The following is a 19,668-nucleotide window of genomic DNA, read 5'->3' on the forward strand; positions in this document are numbered from 1 at the left end:
ATTTTAAAATCAATGTATATCTAAGTACTATCTGTCAATGATCTTTTAGTCTTAAGATAATTCTGTAAATCACAGCTTCTAATTTACATCTGAAGAGGGGGCGTGTAGCTGAGGTGTGTGTTTGGGTTATTGCTACTCAACATTTGCGAGAAGTATAATTCAAAACACATCAGCAGAGTATACACAACACAACATATTGACAAAATATTCTGTGTTCGTGCTGCAAAAGGTGTCTACAGGACTACATTTTATCATGATGACATACACACACAGACTCACAAAGTGGCAGTTGGCACTTTTCTACCTCGTTTTTAGTTTCTCTTAAAGGAGACCTGTTATGCTTTTTCGTTTTTTCCTTTCCTTTAGTGTTTTATATTAGTTCTTGTGCATGTAAATGACCTTGAAAGTCAAAAAGGTCAATGTCTCTCTGTTGTTGTTAGCAGTTCTGGGTCGGGCATGTGTGAGATGACCAATCAGAGGAGACTGGAGGGGCCTTAAAGAGACAGGAGCTAAAAAAGAGTGTTTCAGACAGAAGGGGAGTACAGTACTGTAGCACTGGACAGTGTGAGAAAACTGATGTGTTTTTCTGAGCATTAAAGCATATAAACCTATTCTGGTTTACTCAAAATAAAATTATGAACCTGAAAATGAGAATGATATGTCTTCTGCTTTGTTATTGCTTGTTATTACATACAGTACACTGGAATATGCAATATTGTTATTGCACAAACCTGGTAACCCAAAAACTGCTGTGTAATCTAGAGATATCCACACACACACACACACACACACACACACACACACACACACACACACACACACACACACACACACACACACACACATTTGCATATCTTTTTTGGTAAGTATGTTCTTCTTTGTTAAAATGGCATTAAGGAGGGCATATAAAGGCTCAAAGACATGAAACAGAAAATAAAGACTCTCCCAGTCAAAATTATATCAGAGACAACTCAAGGGTTTCCAAATTAAGTTTCTAAGTGTTGTGAAGAGAGATTGCTGGAAGGGAGAGCTGGAATTATTTCGTGAAAGGAGAGGGAGGGAGTATAAAAGGTCAGTTTGAGCTGAGGGGGGCAGACAGGTTAAGAAGAACTGAATACAGTGACGCAGGATATTTGACTACTTTACAGGTAGGTCCTGTCTTTTTTAGTTGTTTTATTCTTGAATAAAAAATAATAATAATCCTCTTTTATCAATTAATGATAATAATAGTGAAATAATGTTGATTTACAGTATAAAAGTGAATAAATTTGGTAATAATTTGGTATTCAGGAATTCAGAATAAGATATATTTCTTTGGTTATTTATTATGATGCAGAATATCAGGATGCAGAGAAATGTCCTGCTGGAGAATGTTTTGTTTGTTTTACACAAAGATGAGATAAGAAGTAGTAAAAATACAGTCGACTGTATTTGAGAAAAAATACCTATATTGAAGAGAAAAGAAAATTATCTTTTGTTACAGCCTCATATTTCACATAAATTATGTAGGGTTACACGACAGTGAGGGCAGCTGAGGTCACGTATCCTCTCTACTAATGCAAATGCACTGGTTCTTACCGGCTACGTTCAAATTAAACAAAGAAATTATACTGTTATACTTTTTATACTTTTTTTTGTGACTGTTCCTTTTATTTTCTGTGATTGTATTCCTCAGATTGGTGTTTTTTGTGACTTGTTTCTCCATCTACTGAGATCATGGATGACTTTGACAAGGTCCTGAAGTTCTGGGGTCCAGTGGAGGCAGACTACACTAACAACGGAGGCCTGGTTCTGAACCGGTCCGTGACTCTGACAAGATAAGATTAATTATTTCCCATAGGACGGGTGGTTTGCAGGACTGTGAGCCAGGATTTTGTTAAACGGGACTTAGGATGCTTCCATTTATTCACTTAACTGTTTAATTATATTTCTGTGAGTTTTATTTCCCAACTTGAAGCTTTAAATTAGATTGTTGCTTTATGTTTTTATGTAAAAAATAAAGCTATCATCTTAACATACTACTTGGGTTAAAGTGGAACTCATACATAGTACTTAAGAAAAGTCTGTATCTAATAATACATTTACCTAAGTATCAAAAGTAAGTAAAAGTAAATTATACAGATGTTTACATAATTGTATATACTGTACACGAGGTGTTGACTGATTATCAGCCTGGACGATTAATGGAGCTGATATTCAGCGTTTTTGTGATGATCAGAATCAGTGTTTTTTGTAATCTGGTTGCCAATAAAATAAATAAATGAAAAACTTTTTAAAAAACAACTTTGGTTCTGATGCAGCAAACAATCTGCAAAGTAACTAGTTACTAAAGTCATCAAAGTCGTCAAATAAATGTAGTGGAGTAAAAAGTGCAATATTTGCCATGGTTGCATGGTACTTCAGAAGAGTAATAAAACAATGGTAATACAATTTTGGTCTCCCCCAAGTTGCTAAAATATCTGCAAAAAATACAGAATACATTATTTCAGTTTCCTCAGTCGTAGCTATACTGTAAAGTAGTGTGTCATCTCTGTTGAATCCTCACATTTTTCCTTTCCTTCTCAGTTTATTTATGGAGCGCCCAGACACCCAGCAGCTGTTCCCCAAGTTTGTCGGTATTGCCCCGGGTGACTTGGCTGGTAACGCAGCAGTTTCTGCCCACGGTGCTACTGTGCTGAGGAAACTGGCTGACTTGCTGAAGGCCAAAGGTGACCACGCTGCCATCCTCAAACCTATGGCCACCAGCCACGCCACGAAGCACAAGATCCCCCTTGAAAACTTCAAGGTGAGGCTGATGTACATGAGGGAATGTTGCATCTGTTGCATCCCATTTCTTTTTGCAGTTTGCATGATTCTCTCTGTATTTTCTGTTTAGCTGATGACTGAGATCATTGTTAAGGTCATGGAGGAGAAGGCAGGACTCGATCCTGCTGGGCAGCAGGCCCTGAGGAACGTGATGGCCACTATCATTGCTGACATGGATGTCACCTACAAAGAGCTGGGCTTCAAGGTCTAAAGATAAAAATCAAATGTCATGCTGAGGTCAGATGACAGACGAGAAAATTTGTAACGTGCATGCCCTTTTTTGAAACAGTTTAATCCTCTGTATACATCAACTAAATCAGAATGAAAGGAAAACCATGACAGCATTACTAAAGACTTAAGAGCGTACAGAAATGTATCTTTTATTGCAGCATTATTGCATTTGATTGTGTTAGATGGTGCTCGGTAATACACATGTTCTCTATTTGAGTTAAATGAGATTAATGTTGTTCAGGATTCTTGTCTAACAACATACTGTAAACCCTTGTCTTTACCAATAAAATTCTTTCATTCTCGACTGCTCATCGTTTTGTTTTGTCTTTTGTGCTGTGGGAAATAGACTTATAACTAATTGCTCATTATAAAAAAATAAAAGGTATGAGAGAAAGGATGTGTTTGTTGATTTATGTTGTCTGAAATCCAGTGCAGCACATAGTTAGAGTCCGACAGTCCAGATAGGAATCAGGTCAGGACTACAACATCAAGTGCTGGGAAACTTGCATGCACACACACACTTAAAAACCCCACTTAAACATGCCGTCAGGCCGATTATCTTTCAGACTCTTTTTTAGTTCTTAGTCACCTGATATAAAGTGGATGTGATGGTGCAGAGCCTTTGGCAGGAGCCATATCAGGGACTTTATCACTCTTTCAACTTCCTGTAAAGTAGCAACCCCCCATTTTCCATGAATCAGTTCTCATTTCCTTCAGTACTTTATGAGGCCATTCAAGGAGAAGTGAATCTAGACTTGTGACCCCTGAAAACAAAGCAGTGCTCCCTCATCCACGAATCCAGTTATTTCACAAGGAAAAAGCGACCAAACCAGGGATGCAAGATATGCATTTTTTCCCTATCAGCTTCTCATGGCCAATGAAAAGATTTGGTGTCTTAAAACTTGTAGACTTCCCTCACACTGAATTGGATTAAATGCAGACGAAAAGTCCAGTAAAAGAAACCTGGCACACTGTATATTTCAGGTTTGACCAGAACTCGACCGGCATTCTGTTTTTTACATCCAAACCCCACAAAGTTATTGTAAGATAAAGCCCTGAGTTTGTGTTACCCTGTCAGGTAGTTGTTACCACGGTTACAGCTTGCCTGTGCACCCTGATTACAGACATGTACAGTGTAGATGACCATGAAAAGGCATTGTCCTGCGCAGAGATATAAAATGACAGAACCCGAGCCCGGACATCGGGTCGGGTATCCTGCTCTACTTCCTTTTGGACAGAGAATTAAGACTTAGGTGTTGACACCTGACTGGAGGAGGGATGAAGACAACAGGTCGCAGCTCTGGCCCACTCTAAAGTTCATCATAGACCTCTGACGTGATTATAAAGTGGTGCAGCAAAACACGAGACGGGTCATTCAGAGGTCACTCAAATTCAAACATCTTCACCAAGTTTCTCATGAGCACAGCAGATGTCTCAGCAAGTGGAAAGAAGAAGTCATTGCTTTTGGGTGATGGCCCGGCCACGTGTTCCTGATATCAGCGTTATCTTTGACATTCCAAACTCACTGACCGCCTGTTGTCCTTCCAATTCAATCTGACTTGATGCCATAATTGTGTTTGGTTAACTTCCACGTTGGAGAAATTCCATGGTGAACTATTAATAGTGTTTGTGTGTGCGTACACTCGTGTATACGTGACAACCGGCACAATGCCGCTGGTCACACACACCTCAGTGTCTCCCTCACTCGTCCTTTCTCACTGAACGCTGAACAACTGTTGGGTGAACTGAGGTCAAACACTTCAACAACACAAAGTTCTCTGATCACTTGGTCCAAACTGCGACAAACGGCATCACTTTTCATTTAAATGAGAGGTAGTCAAAGGAGTAGTATCTCACCAATATGTAGTTTCTAAGCTATATATGATGGCAAACATACTTATTTCATCTGCCAAATCCCTAAATTAACACCTTTTTGTTGAGAAGGCTCAATTTGGAATGCAACACCACAGCTGGCATTCAAGGGTAAAATTAATTACTTCAGATACATGTGCTTCCTCTGAAAGTGGCAAACGTATTTGCATAGAGGAACCGTCAGCAGAAGTAATGTAATGACTGCAGCCCCCCACCTCAAAGTCTCTCCTCGTCTCCAAAGCCCTGACGGCTCAGCCATGCATGGAGGAACAAACACAGGTAGTGAGAGCAAATCGGACTGCAACAAAACGTAGAAACATGAATGGGAAGCATTACAATGACGGGGTGGATGCAGGACAATGGGCCCGACATTTAACAAACGGCACCTACTCCCTGCTTGGGGAAGGATGCAATATTGCAACCTGACAGCTGACGTCTTCATATAAATGTATGAACTTGCATGCCAATTAGAGAAAATTGTCATCTTAATCACAGAGAGCAGTGTGTCGGCCCCTCGGTTAGTTAAAGAGTGGAAAATTAGCATGAAATAGTTATATTTATTATTTATTTCATTATTATCATTGTCATCATTTAAACAATAATGCATATGCATAGAAAAAAAATGTAACAAGGCCATTGTTAACATTACATGAAATCATTGCAGCAATGTTTTGTCCCACTCATCAACTTAATTAATCCAAAGTGTGTTAAAACAAATTGTAAATTCAAAATTCCATTAGTATAATTTTCTTCAGTTCAAAGTGTATAAATAATAATGGTCCATCCTGCTTTTTTTGATCACAGACTTATTTTATTTAATTGTTCGACACTAAAGTTCTCCTGTTAAAGCATCATAAAAACACAATGCATAGAAAGCATACTGTATTATAATTATAAACATTATGTAAAACAGCTTTGAATGAAGCTGTGCAGCATCATGTTTACATTGGCCAGCAGAGCCTGATATGTGTTGATATCACAGCACAGTGTAATCACACGGCCCTGCACACCCACACAGGTGTTTTTGGTTTGGATGATTAGACCTCTGCTCAGGTTGGAGGTGGACAGAGCCAGGCTGAAAATTATATAATGTCACCAAGCTGTCAATCAAGCACAGACTGTACACGCCCACACAGTCCGGAGAAGAGCAGCCAAAATAACTAAAATCCCCTGTGTGGGCGCCATGACTGTCTAACTGCTGAAGTATGCACACCAAAAGGACAAGCCAGTCCATTAGATGACTAACAGTCACAGCTCAAAGGTCAATGTTCTTCCAAATCTTCTGCTTCATCTAAAGTCATCGGTGTCATAGGTCTAAGATCTTTATCAATAACATTAACCATCACTGCTGTCGATTTCTTTCTATATCAGGAAGTAGCACAAGACAAATTATTCCAAATTTGAACTCAACAAATGGTTAAGAAACTCTTTCTCCTGATCTGGAAGAAAAACACACCATTACTGCAACAGCTAAAAGTCAAAGCACAAACATGTAATGTAAAAATAATTAGTGGAAATAACATGCTAATGTGTTACATGCATACGTACTACATACAAATATATACATGAAAACATCAGAGAGACATCCCTCAGAGAAGACAGTTAATCAAAGCTCGGCTGCTCGATGTCTGGCGGCACCGTTCTGCGAGTCAGGTTGGACAGGTACAGAGCAGTAGCCATGGGAACAAAGCCGGCTGCCACCTTCAGGATGGTCAGCAGCCTCTCAGTAGCATTGGTCACACCGTCAGGTGTCTGGAGGGGAGGAACGTTACACAAGACTGCTTTTACAGAAACAGAACAGAAAACATCAGAGACATTTGGTGAAACACTCAGGTACTTAATCCACGCAACTAGCTTCTCTTAATACATCCTGAGGGCTTTTGTTAGGGTTAGGGTTAGTTAGTTAGTTAGTTAGTTAGGGTTTGTTTTTCAAGTATCCCTGTCTGACTTTGGCCATCAAAAGCAAAAATCTATGGCTTGCCCTCGCGCTACATTTGTGCTTCTCATGAGTTTGCTCTGAAATTACGTCTCTGGTTTAAACCGTCTGCAAAGTTTGTGACGAAAACGGATACAAACCTGATCCTCTGCAAACAGCAAGGGGCAGTGGAGCGATGCGGCCAGCTTTCTGACAGCGTCCAGGCGCTCTGTGGGAACTGAAGCGTTACGAGCTACAAGAGACGGATGCACAAGAGGGCAGCCAGTCAGAAAGAGACACACAGAAAGGGCGGAGCTATAAGTGAGTCATTTCACAACAATATAGGACGGGATAAGGTATATAAAGAGTGAAAATGGTCCATATTTGACCATTCCTGCTCCATTTAATCCCCTTCGCTCCTGTTTTGACCTCCTTCATGTGATTCACAGAGCTGAGGAATTTAACCTATTGACATACCATTAGTGACCATGAAGCAGACTTTTCCGAGGAAATATCCAGGGTCCAAATTTTTCAGGGACGCTTCTGCTGACTGGAAACTACGACAAAACAAATAACACAAGTCACAGACTGATTTGAACAACACAGTGATTAATAAAACATACACAAACCACGCTAAACAAATCAGTAGTTCTTCCACATTCGAAGGCAGTGCCATTATTAGATTATCGGGTCCTGATTTGTAAAGGTCAGTGGTTTCACAGCCTGACAAGTGTCATTTAATTTTCACATTCTTCTTTAAAAAGTTGACCAATATATCGATGATATTATTGGCTGGCATTAGCCTAACACAGACATATCGGTCCCAGTTGTTTCAGTGTACTGGTGTAATTTTAGACGGGTTAACTGTGACATATCCTTCCTAACTCACATATGTGTCTTTAGTGTTTGACAACCATATTTGATCACTGCCAAATAAATGGGTATATCTTCTGGATGCTGTGAGAGGCTTTTTTCAGAAATATAAGTGCTGTATCGTAGGCAACTGGACGTTAAGGACACATGTACCAACTGGCCTTCATGTCAACAACCCACAAGTGGCCCTAACGACTCTGAAACTCAGAGTTCACACATGTCCTGAACGACTCTATAAGGACACTCTCCAGTTAGTTAGAACTGAAGAAGCCTCTTGGATGAGAGATGAAACATCTTCAAGAAACTGAAACAAGTCCAGTTACCTACAATACAGCACTTAGAATTACCATGACTGAGAACCTTCATCAATATGCTTATTTCAGAACAACATAATACAAAGAATTAAGTCTCATTCAAAAAAAAATAAAAAATACAAATACAATGTATAGTATTTAATATATAAAAGGCATACTGTTGAGGATTTAAAACATACCTGAGCTCTGAGGTGAGGTTGATGATGAACACCACCAGGTCTATCCTTGGACGACTCTCCTCATTCTCCATGGGCAGAGGCAGACTCTTGGCTAGTCTCCTGATTGAAACAATTAACATGATCGCTGATATGATCATACTCAGAGGTGGTAATTCTGTTTGGACGGCCGTCATATGGGATGGGTGGAAGGGATAAAATATTCCGATGTTTACAACTTGTTCATGTCATCAGACGTCTCAAGACTACTGTATGAGGTTTAAAAATACTGTGCACTGACAATATAACACTATATATGTATTATTAAGCTGTACTCAAGTCTGATATTGAAACGTTCACAAAAGGTTTCCCTGCTGTAATAATAACTCAATGTGAACTGGTAATTACAATGACTCTGATATATAGTGAACGCAGCTTCAATAGTCTTGAGCCGAACCTTTCATTTGCAAGTATGCAACCTTTGGCTGCTGTGACGCACAAATTTCCCCGTTTGTGGGACCAATAAAGGAATTCGAGTCTGAGCATATACTCATGTTGATTATTCAGTAGCTCCAAACAAACAAATGGAAGTAAACAGACAACATGTTCACTATCATGAAGTGTTTGATTAACAAAAATCAATCATTAGTAATTTGGTGCTGTTGCATAGGTTAAAGAGAATATTAAAAAATTAATAATTAATAACATAACAGAAGAGCAGATGGTGTTTCCAGTTGTGTGCCTAATGACCGTCTCCTGTAAAGGATAGTTGACTTCAGCAGTTTAATGTGATGGAGCAGTACTCACACATTCACAGTGAAAGCGGTCTCCTCCACCAGAGTGTCTGCTAAACTCTGCTGAAACTGCTCCTCACTCTCCACCAGCTGCAGAAAAAAACACTCGGAGTCAGCGCAAAACATGGATATATGACTATGAGGTGGAAAGTAAAGTAGCTCAAATTCACTCAAGCACTGAGGGTGCTGGTACTCTAATGTAGAGTTTACAATGAAGTAAGGAATTAATTTAGTTCTTTAAATATAATGTATTGGTATAAACAGAAAAGTTATCAGATGTCACTGGGATCAGGTAACACATAAATAAAAAAAATGCCTGTGCTCCCCTGAAAACTTCCACTGTGTTTCATCAAATACATTTCTGACTAGTATTATATATTTTGAAACATCTCCTACATACAATAAACTGTTCTTCTTTTAATTAAACTGCATTATAAGGACAGTGGTCTCCAACCTTTTTATCATTTGACCTTTAAAATGAGATAAATGTTTACCTGAAACCACTCCTGATACGCTGAACATGTGAATTGTGAGATGTACAACCAAAAAGATTGTTTTAAAGATGTTTATAGTGTTTAAGAGGTTACACTTCCCATCCAGACTTATGTTGTGACCCCTTGGAGGAGGGTCCTGATGGAACATGTGAATGATATTGTGATGCTTTTGTTTTGAAACTTTGAGCCGGTAAGGGTGAGCTTCGTGTGAGATAAAGTATTTTAATCTTCCGTACATCATTGTGTCAGCACAAGTACATCTTAAATGTGCTTTGTTTGCGTAAAAGTAAGTATTTATTACTGGTAGGAAGGACAGTATCTATCCAGAACAAGACACTATATTGACGACTGAGCTATCTTAACGTTAGCTCAACTTAAAACGCTTTTATGTCACTGCTAGCTCCTCCTGAGGGCAGCTGTAACAGTGTACACACCGGCACGGTAACCGCTGCTTTATTTTTAATAAGGCTAGCTAACTAATGTCATGTCATGTCGTGTCTGTAGCTGTCAATGATTTAAGCTAATAAAACCCAAACTCACCAAGATGTTCGCTGTATTCAAACAAGGCAGCTTACTAAACGGCTTCAACAACGCCATCCTGATTTAAACACTGAAAACGTCCCCAGTACCGTGAATTAAATCAATAAATCTACTGTAGAGCTTCTGGTCAACTCATGTTTACTCGCGCTTCTTTTCCGAACGTGCGTCTGACGTCATGACGTCTTTCGTGCAGTTTGACCGCATGACGTTCTCCGTTCATCTGAAGTTACTTCCTGCCACCTACAGGCCGCGCGGTGTTTTGTGATTCACTCCTCGTGATCTTTTTGCAAGTACAGATTGTACATTTTGAGCTAAACGCTGTTGTCAGTAATTTAAGATTTGAATGCAGCAGTTTTAAAATGAAGTATGAGCTGCATACGAGTCACAGCAGCAGGTAATAATTCTGACTTAATGATACTTGGTGACAGGTAGATGACCATCTCACCTATATCGGGACGATTTTACATAAAGCTAAACCAATTTAAAAAATCATTGAAAAGCATATTTTAGTACCATTTCTAAACGCGGGGATCAAAGGGGAAAAAAAGCATTTTGTAATAAAAATAAAATAAAAAAAATACCATGTGTATGAAATATCTATGTAGCTTATGTGTTGTGTCAATTAGGCATGGGACAATGTGAAAATTTCAACTCACGATTATCCTGATCGAAATAATTCAATAATTCAATTCACGATATTATCCCGATAATAATTAAAATATGCTTAAAGGATAAGTCCACCCAAAAATTACAATTCTGTCAATATCTACTCCACCTCATGGATGAGATTGATGGAAAGTCGGGTGAAGTTTTGTGGTTGACAAAACATTTGAGGAGCTTTACAGCAAAAGTGTTGCAGCAGTGTTGCAAATGACTCCGGTAGATGGGGACTTGTTTTAAATGTAAGAAAAACAGAAAAAAACCCAACAAAATGGCTCAGTTTGTCCTGCATATTCAAAGCCTCTGATTTGAAAAGACATTATTTACACACTTTTTTAAGCCGAATCAACTGTAGCTGCTTAACTTAAAGCGTTAGCGAGCATGACCGTGCACTGAGGGTGTAAGTAATGTCCTTCCATATTAGTTTGGGATTTCATGCTCAAACTGCATGGAGCCATTTTGTTGTTTTTTTACGTTTCAAAACGAGGCCCATCTACTTAAGTTGTTTATGAGAATGCTGCAACACTGTTTTCCTGTGAATCCAAGAAATGTTTTGTGGACTACAAAACTTTACCTGACTTTACATCAACATGAGAGTGAGTAGATAATGACTGAATTTCTATTTTGTGTGAATTTATGTTTTTTCTCTTGATGTGGCACTACAACATACTGGAGTCAATGTACCTTTTTATTCCATCAAAGAGAAGTCACACATATTTTTGTACTGGTTTTAAACATAAATAAGGTTAACATTAATCATAAGATCCTCCTGCATAAATGAAAGATAAATAAATGGTGGGCGAGCTGAGCCTTCAGCCATGTTGACAGAGTTACAACTTTGTAATGACTGAAAAGATGTGGGCTACCCTTTCAAAATAAATCCTGAAATCAATATAGGGCTGTAGGTGTTGATCTAGACAGCTTTTTCAAGTCACTCATGTGAGAATATTAGCAAATATCCTGATAATGGAAATTCGATCAAGTTATCTTTGTTTTTATTGTGATACATGATAACATCTTATCTTCTCCGATCACTTGTGTCTATAACGTTTGAGGAGGAAAAACTGTCCGGCTGTAGCAGAAGCTCTCTTAATGTTTTTGCTGTGTCTCAAATGTAAGGTGCCGCCTTATTTTAAATTAATGTAATTATGTAAAGTGTATGCATAAACAAGTGAGGTTAAAGAGAATTATGTATAAACACAATGTATTTGAATGGAAGCAGAAAATTTTATTCTCTTAATGGTGGCACAGCAAAGTAGATTTCCCCAGTACATCCAGGTTGTATCACAGCAAACAGGACACAAGTCCCTGGGCCTCTGAGTGTCAGTATGCAAAGACGCACATCATCTATATGCATTCAACATGTCAGGAACTGAGTGGAAATATGTGGAGGACTTCTTGCAGGGGGACAAGTGGAGTTTATTTTCAAAGTACGAGCTCATCACTGCATCCTGGATTAAGAGAAGGCTCAAGGAAGTGTAGCCTATCAGATTTTCCAAATGAGATTGTTATGGCTTGAAGGCAGCGAATAAAACACAAACATTAGAAGTGCCTTCAGTCATTCACAGCTCATTTCAAACATTACTGCAACGGTTATGCCACATTAATGAGTCCAACCCGTGTAAATGAATCTACTGCTCGATTCGTAATGGAACAGGAAAAACAGTATTAACATTTAGGGTCCAACTAATGATAAAAAAAATAACAGCAAATCATGAGCGAAATGAAAAACAGACTCAAATAAGGCTGCTGTCTCTTCACTCACTCATCCCTCATCACTGTCAAAATAAACTCAGAATCAGAATCAATGACTGTACATAAGATTGACAAGATGGCATAAAAAATGACTATACTGCTTCCACTAGCCTCACTATTATCTTAAAAAAGATGGTTTGCGTGTTCCTTGACCGCCACCACTCAAGCTGATCCCCCATCCCCAAAGTTAAGTTTCCACTGTCCACCCCTGCTAATGTACATGTCCCACTTTTAACATGAACACACATACAAAGCCGACACACACGCACACACACACTCGCACCAACACACACTCATCTCTCCATGCTCCTTTTACTAAACAATATATCCAAAGACTTCCTCTTGTTCATATCTCCCCGGACTCTCGCTCCTCAGAGCTGGAGCGTCGGTCCCGCTCGCATGACAGGGATCGCTCTCGTTCCCTGCCCTTGGCTGTGTCCGCAGAGGGGGACCTCTCCCTGTCCTCCCAGTCTCTGAACTCCGCCTTGTCATCACGCCATCCCTCTCCATATTTCTCCTGGGGCTGCGAGCCTTCTGTTTCGCGGCCGTGAGATGTTCTTTCTCTGGAGGACCTGAGGAAAAACGAACAGCAACAGATTAAAAACATCAAGGGAAGTACATTCCCAGCACAAGATTGAGGACCTGATGTCCTCGGTCAAATCTGGTTTTGCTAAAGAGATGAAAAGCTAAGGGTTATTGTCCACATGTATTAGATGGGGTGTAACCAATCAAAGTTGAATTTAATATCGTCATAGCTGGACACATTTTAAGTGCAACACAAATAATTATCAGATTTAAGTATGAATTCATCTAGAGCTGAACTATGATCATTTTCATTATTGATTCATCTGTTACATTTATGCGAGATATTTTGTGTGAATGAATTGTCATATCCTAATGATGCTTTATGAAGTTTGAGTGGTGGATAAAAGCCACACCTCTTCCTTTTGTGCCTGTGAGAGTGGGAGCGTGAGCGATGTCTTTCCTTGTGTCGATGTTTCCTCTCTCTCTCACGATCCCGCTCTCCACCACCTTCTTCTCTAGAACGAGAGGAGCGGTGGCGTCTCGAACGATGGGAGGACGAACTGCCTCCATCCCTACAAACAGTTTTACAGGGAAAATAAGAGTGTTTAAAGTTTAAATAAACAAGAACAAAAAACAGGTAGGCAGCAGTACTTTAAGCTAGAGATAGGATACTTTAAAGATGATGGCCTTTACAGTCGCCAGTCATCAAATACTGATGACGTTAGAAATGGTGGTACATCAGATCCCTGTCAACCTCTGAACTGTTAGTCACCACACAACAAAACTGTCTTTACACCTGCTCACGTTATCATCATTTTTGAGTGTTGTCACTCAGGCAATATTTTAAAACTATGTCACAATTTTTCCAATATATCAACAATGCTGTATCACAGCTGGCTTTGTATACCATTATACCCTTGTGTTTGTATTTGGATAATAACTGACTATCATATAGATGACATCGTGACACACAACTGGCCAAACAATAGACACTCGCTACATACCAGTTTTGTGTAGAATTTACACAAGTAATATTGAGAAATCTTAATTTACAAGCGTGCACCCTGAGTCTATTGTTGTGAAAACACAAGTCACTCACATGGCTGACAAAGACAAAATGTATGAAGTGATTCTGGTGAAAGCAGACATACCTGTATCGGTCTCCACTTCTAGATCTTGACCTGAGACAGAAAGACAAATCAGTTTCCAGATGACACCAAACTTTTTTATTTGAACACAGTAACAGTGTAAGTCGGACTGCTTCTTACCTCCTACGCTCCCTCTCCCGGTCTCGTTCTCTCTCCCACTCTCGCTCTCTCTCGCGTTCTCTTTCCCGCTCTCGTTCTCGCTCCCGCTCGATCTCCCACTCTCGCTCTCTTTCATCTTCTCTTTCGCGTTCCTCTCGTCTTCTCATTCGCATTCTTTCTTGTTTCTCTACAACTGCTTTCTGTATGAAACAAAAATAGCAAGAACGTCCAAAGTTAAGCACAACACAAATAATGTATCGTAAAAAAATGTTATGTAGTCAAGTAATTCTGTGAATGCCTGTTACAACGCAGCCCTTACCCGTAGCTTGTCAAGCTTCTCCCGGATTTCAATGAAGCCGAGGTGCAGTTTGCCCCCAAAGTGGTCAGCCAGACGACGATCATTGTCATGAAGACCCAAGTAGGCAGAGCACACCTCACACACCCGTAGTTTTTGTTGTTGAAAGCTTGAGGCTGGCATTGAGTTCCTGTACACATCCTGCAAGAACAAAGATTAAGATTTAAATTTGTATTTCACCAAGCCTGCATGATAGAGCCTGGACCTGAGTGTCAGCTATGCTGGAGACCTATCAAAACCTTTTATGACTCTAAATATAGAAGTTACAGAAGGAGAATCAATTCAGTTTCCTCTTCCTGATTTCCATCATTGTGAATTTTGAGAAATGAATTTCTGTAATCAGTAAACCCTACTTCTTCATGCAGTGTACATAATATTTTTGATCTAGTTGGTGACAAAAATATCGTATAATAAACTAGTCACAACAAAGCAGCTATTTAAGTTCTGACCTCTGCTTCTTTCTTCAAACCCCGGGTCTTCTCCACCATTTCCAACAATTGCTGGGCCTCGTCTACGTTCCCCTCGCCCCCGAGCTGCTCGGCCCGGGCAAGCATCTTCCCAATCTCTTCATTCAGCTCGTGAACACGTTCAGCCTTTTCATTGCAGGAGAAAAAGACAAAAAAAATTAGCTCTACGCTTTTAAAAACATTTCTTTGCAAAGACTCTTTATAAAAAATGGTGCAAATTTTTATTTTCCCAGGAGATTAATTATCCCGTTATAAAGCATTCATAAAGATCTGATAATGATCCCACTAGCAATGTCAACAGTGAGTTTATCACCTTTGCAGCTACTTCAGCGCTGATCTCATCCTGCGTCTCGGCTAGTCTCTTCTTTGCCAGCTCGGTCCTGCGGTCGCAGTCAGCAATGAAAGACTGAAGGTGCTCAGCAGCCTGCGAGAAAATACATGAGATAAATGCAATTTGTGGGTGTAAAATGTACACCAACTTCTCTGGTGGGAAAAGAAAGTTTACAATGTTAGATCTAATCTAATATGGATTTTTCTTTTCTTTTTCAAAAACAGTCTCTCAGCACCACTCAGGCCAAACTCTGATATTTGTAGAAATGAGAGTAACACAAACAGAAAGCAAGTGTGTCTCTTGGTCTAGTCAAGTCGGGGTCATCAGTTTCAGCCTTCAGCCCAACTTCTGCAACTATCCCATCATCGGGTGAACCACAGAGGAGATGGCAACAATGTCATGTCACTGACACTTTTACACAGTCTGAATTAATTTACCATCATCCAACCTGATATCCTTAGTTTGACATGAAAGCAGCCTCGTCAATCTGAATAACTTTAAACTGTGCAATAGATGGTGTAGATACAGGAAGGCGTTCTGTAAGATTTACAGTGGTAAATATTGATAAGATATTGTCAGAAGTTTTAGATTAACTGGTGATCTCCAAAATGGATAGAAGAGGATATGCACTATTGGACTTAGCAGCTACTGAGACTGAAAATAAAAGTGTGAGGGAAAAAAAACAAGGTGCTGCGTTGGTGTTGTTTTAAGTATGGGTGAGAAGATGAAATATGATCCATGAAGTCCAGCTTGACTTATAAATCTGAGTGTTAAAACACTGCACAGTGGTTCATAATAGAAGCCGACCAATGCTCGATCTTTGGGGCTGATGCAAATAAAACATTGGGATGGGACTGTCCAATATACACACATTGTTTTGCAATGATCCCTAAGATGTGGTTGTTATACATTTGTGACAAAGATATGTAATCAAGGCAGGATATCTTATAGTTTACCAATAACCTTTATCATTATAAAAGAGGACCCAGAGATTTAAGCTCGACATTCACAGTGACTCAAGAAATACATCATGTTGGCTGGTGATCAGCAATGCTGACATCAATCATGCTCGTCCCTCTCATGACTCAGGGCCCAGGACTTCTGACCTGGTGTTCCCCCTGTGTTGGCGGCCAGAATTATTTTTTTTTGTCAAACCCCATTTTTATGCAGGCATTCGACGCTTGACAGGTGTTGACTTTGGACTTTCTTTATGATATTAAGATTTCTGTATCACTCAGTGTTCACAGTGAAATCACAGCAACAACAAACACTTTTTTAAAAGCTATACATGATTAGGTGCTACAGCGTATGCGTTTGACTCACATCAAGTTCGAAGAAGTACTCCTGCTCCTTAGAGGCAATCTCGTAGTCTGCTCTGAGTGCCAAGTCATGGACTTTCATACACTCTCCCAGGTCCATCCTCTGCAGAAATCAGAAAGACATCAAAGTATTGTGTTTGTATGCTTCATCATTTCACCCATTAGTAGTCCGATGCCAATAATTCCCTTATGTTAAAATGTCATAATGTCTTTACATTACATCACATTAGGGACTGTAAATGAGATATCGTTTGAGTCACAGTGCTGCAGGGATGACTGTATTGCTTTCTCAGATTTTCTGTCTGGTTCTGTACAGTGAAGGGACGGTAATGAGACACAAGGACATTTTTTGTGTCGGTTTTTACTCCTGCATAGTTTAATGGAAAATAAATACTGATTTTGAGGTTAGAGTGCTGACTCTCAGTTATAATTTAAGGGAGTTTACCTTCACATCAGAGGCATTGTGTTGGGACTATTCATTGAATCTCCTTTCAATTTGCCGTTTCCAGTTTACAGAAAGTAATTGGACAAGTTAAAAGCTACATTCAGTTGTTTACAGGCAAAGTTTGGCTTAAGTACGTCACTAAAATATTAGCTGTCAGTACCGTTCCTTGTGATGCTACATCAGGCCTGTCCTGCAGCTATCTTTTGATTCCTGGGCTTTTTGCCTTCAATCTGATTGTACTACTGGGATATATCTGCATCAGGGTCAGATGAAAAATAGCTTGTCGACGGTGTACAAAAAGATCAGTCCTACACTGCTCATACAATATAAGGGCAATCTCATAGTCTGCTCTGAGGGCCAAGTCATGGACTTTCATACACTCTCCCAGGCCCATCCTCTGCAGAAATCATCTTCTTATCGTCCTTTATTGATTCTATTCTTTTATTCATTTCAATTTTGGCGTGACTTTTTTCTCTCTTTTACTGGGATTTTGCCTGTTTTATCACTTTTATTCCCTTCACTTCTAATGGCTCATATTGACTTTTTGTGTTTTTACATTTTCTGTCCAGTCTTCTTGTTTTAATTCACCTTCGACGAGGCTTCCTTGTGTTTGGCTTGACTACTGAGGGTTTAATCCATAATAATGTCTTCCTGAGTTTCCTGCTTTTGCTTGATCGCCAAAGCACTTTGTAAACTGTTTTAAAAAGGTGCTTTATAAATAAGGTTAATTGTTATAAATGTACATTCCCTTAAAAAAGCTTGAAATCAGCACTTTAAGCTTATATTCATTGTATCACTTCCAGACCTAATGACAGCATCTATCATTCTACTTTATAACTTAAGTCTGTTTGATACATGATAATTCCCTTTATGTACAGGTGTGTGTATAAACATTATACTCACGGTGCCAGACAAGATGTCATGAGGACATGAATCCAAGAGGTGACTTTTGCAGACTCGCTCATCTGTGAATTTGATTCTCTGCCTCATGGTATCTCCTAAAAAAGAAAACCAGAACAAGAGACAGACATAATAGGCTTGTGATTTAACCCAGCCAGTCCCAACCAGAACGACACGTACTAAATCGTGTAGGTGCAGACTTCCGATGAATGAGTTATACATCTGCAACATTACTGGTAAAACCTGAAGTTAGCTGCTCAGATTAGAGTCTGATAACATGTCAGGATCTGGTAGCACGGAGAAAACAACAAACTGACCATGACAAAGCAGCATGCTAACATGCTATTATTATGTTTTTGTTGTATATGTTCGCAACATTTTAACTTGCCATGTGAAGTCAAACTCAAAAACAACAGGTAGCTAGCCGGCTGGCTATCCTCATGTTAGCTAGCTTGGTTTGCAAAGCGTGCCTCAGTGTCTGGCAGATTGGTTAGCTTCCCGGCTAATGCTAGCAACAACACAAACTCCTGTCTTGATTAGATCAGACACCGATCTCACCCACAGCCAGCTGAGCTCACCGTCTCTCCCCGTCCCCATGAGCTGGTCCAGCATCGCTCGCATCTGTGCCTGGGCCGACATGTTTCCAAGTGTTCAGCTAACGTTGTGTGAGTCACTCCTCGCCAGCTTCGGTCCTCACACATGCAGCCCCCTCGACTGCAGGCCTCGTCGGCTCCTCCACCACCACGACAACCGCGGACAACTTTTGCCACAAGGAGAACGAGCTCGACTCCCGCCGAGCCAGCGAGCTGATTGTGTGTGGCGTGAGAACAATTGTCTGGTTATCAGAGCACTTTAAACACAGCTAAATGTGACTTTGTCACGGTTGATGACTTCGGGTCGGATGAGCAAGTGCAACGTCTGTTTGAAAACTGCTGGAGTCCCCTGGTCGTGTGTCGAGTTGAGAGGGCGGTGACTGAATGTAGACAGGGCGTTTAGTTAGCTAACTAAATCTGTATCGAAACAAGTAAGCGGTTCTTCTGTAACATATTCTCTAACTGTATTTCTAGCCAGTTAGCTAGAAGTTGGCAAGTTTATTCAACGTCCGTCCTTCCGTCTCTCCACTTCCCCTCCGTGCGCGTCACCGCGGAGCGCGCTCTCGTGCCTCCGCTTCGAGGAAGTGCTGCAGCCTCGCGCGCTTGTCGGTTTGGTGACGTTTCACTTGAAGCTCAAAATGTCAGGAAGTAAATAATTTAAATGTTCACAATTATTGTTATATTATTATAAATATATATGTTATTACAAAACCAGTTCAATTGTGCGATGTGTTAACATCCCAACTGTATGAATGCTTCCCCCACTTTTATCACTTTGTTCTAAATGTTTAATTGAAATTAATCTGTTGACAAATTCAAATCATACTGGGTAAATTTAACAAACACTAATCTGGCTCAGATGTTATACTATCCTTGTAAATATGACACTTCAATTTAACGTTTGAGGAACAAAATTAAACTTAAAATTCAAAATTAACTTCAAATGGACTATGTTGATGACTCTGTCACTGTGTTTTATGTCGTAGTGACTTGTTGTACCCCTTTGTTGTAAATAAATGGTTTCAGAAAAGCATTTTCATTTTTATTTTGTGAGAATGAAATACATTACAAAGCATTT

The 19,668-nt window shown here is 39.7% G+C and overlaps 3 protein-coding genes across 3 annotated transcripts; 1 reads left to right on the forward strand and 2 right to left on the reverse strand.

Moving 5' to 3' along the window:
* Positions 1-1,110: 1,110 nt before the first annotated feature.
* On the forward strand, positions 1,111-3,016 carry mb (myoglobin; the record flags this gene model as incomplete). The annotated part of the gene is made up of 4 exons (XM_084381279.1): positions 1,111-1,148; positions 1,676-1,799; positions 2,566-2,785; positions 2,876-3,016. The coding sequence occupies exons 2-4, from the start codon at positions 1,717-1,719 to the stop codon at positions 3,014-3,016; spliced, it is 444 nt and encodes a 147-aa protein (XP_084237405.1). The 5' UTR covers positions 1,111-1,148; positions 1,676-1,716.
* Positions 3,017-5,456: 2,440 nt separating this feature from the next.
* Positions 5,457-10,166, reverse strand: pane1 (proliferation associated nuclear element). The gene is made up of 6 exons (XM_084373577.1): positions 9,994-10,166; positions 8,973-9,049; positions 8,190-8,288; positions 7,301-7,380; positions 6,985-7,076; positions 5,457-6,660 (listed from the first exon to the last, which is right to left on the reverse strand). The coding sequence occupies exons 1-6, from the start codon at positions 10,048-10,050 to the stop codon at positions 6,511-6,513; spliced, it is 555 nt and encodes a 184-aa protein (XP_084229703.1). The 5' UTR covers positions 10,051-10,166; the 3' UTR covers positions 5,457-6,510.
* Positions 10,167-11,860: 1,694 nt separating this feature from the next.
* Positions 11,861-19,170, reverse strand: LOC311273609 (putative RNA-binding protein Luc7-like 1). Its single transcript, XM_084380736.1, has 10 exons — positions 18,576-19,170; positions 18,001-18,095; positions 16,657-16,755; positions 15,316-15,426; positions 14,985-15,128; positions 14,500-14,676; positions 14,202-14,380; positions 14,085-14,114; positions 13,347-13,505; positions 11,861-12,980 (listed from the first exon to the last, which is right to left on the reverse strand). Exons 1-10 carry the CDS (start codon positions 18,634-18,636, stop codon positions 12,755-12,757), a joined length of 1,281 nt encoding a protein of 426 aa, XP_084236862.1. The 5' UTR covers positions 18,637-19,170; the 3' UTR covers positions 11,861-12,754.
* Positions 19,171-19,668: the final 498 nt, after the last annotated feature.

Source organism: Pagrus pagrus, assembly GCF_965226575.1.
Source record: "Pagrus pagrus genome assembly, chromosome: 2".
NCBI lineage: Eukaryota > Metazoa > Chordata > Actinopteri > Spariformes > Sparidae > Pagrus > Pagrus pagrus.

Bases quoted from the DNA above. Each gene is read 5' to 3' on its own strand.
- pane1 (XM_084373577.1), bottom strand. From the start codon at position 10,050: ATGGCGTTGTTGAAGCCGTTTAGTAAGCTGCCTTGTTTGAATACAGCG. The intron at 7,381-8,189 runs GTATGTTTTAAA...GTTTTGTCGTAG, and splicing joins AACCTCACCTCAGAGCTCAG to TTTCCAGTCAGCAGAAGCGT. The intron at 7,077-7,300 runs GTATGTCAATAG...CGTCTCTTGTAG, and splicing joins CTGCTTCATGGTCACTAATG to CTCGTAACGCTTCAGTTCCC.
- LOC311273609 (XM_084380736.1), bottom strand. From the start codon at position 18,636: ATGTCGGCCCAGGCACAGATGCGAGCGATGCTGGACCAGCTCATGGGG. The intron at 18,096-18,575 runs GTGAGCTCAGCT...TTTCTTTTTTAG, and splicing joins CATGGGGACGGGGAGAGACG to GAGATACCATGAGGCAGAGA. The intron at 12,981-13,346 runs GTGTGGCTTTTA...GTTTTTCCTCAG, and splicing joins CACAGGCACAAAAGGAAGAG to GTCCTCCAGAGAAAGAACAT.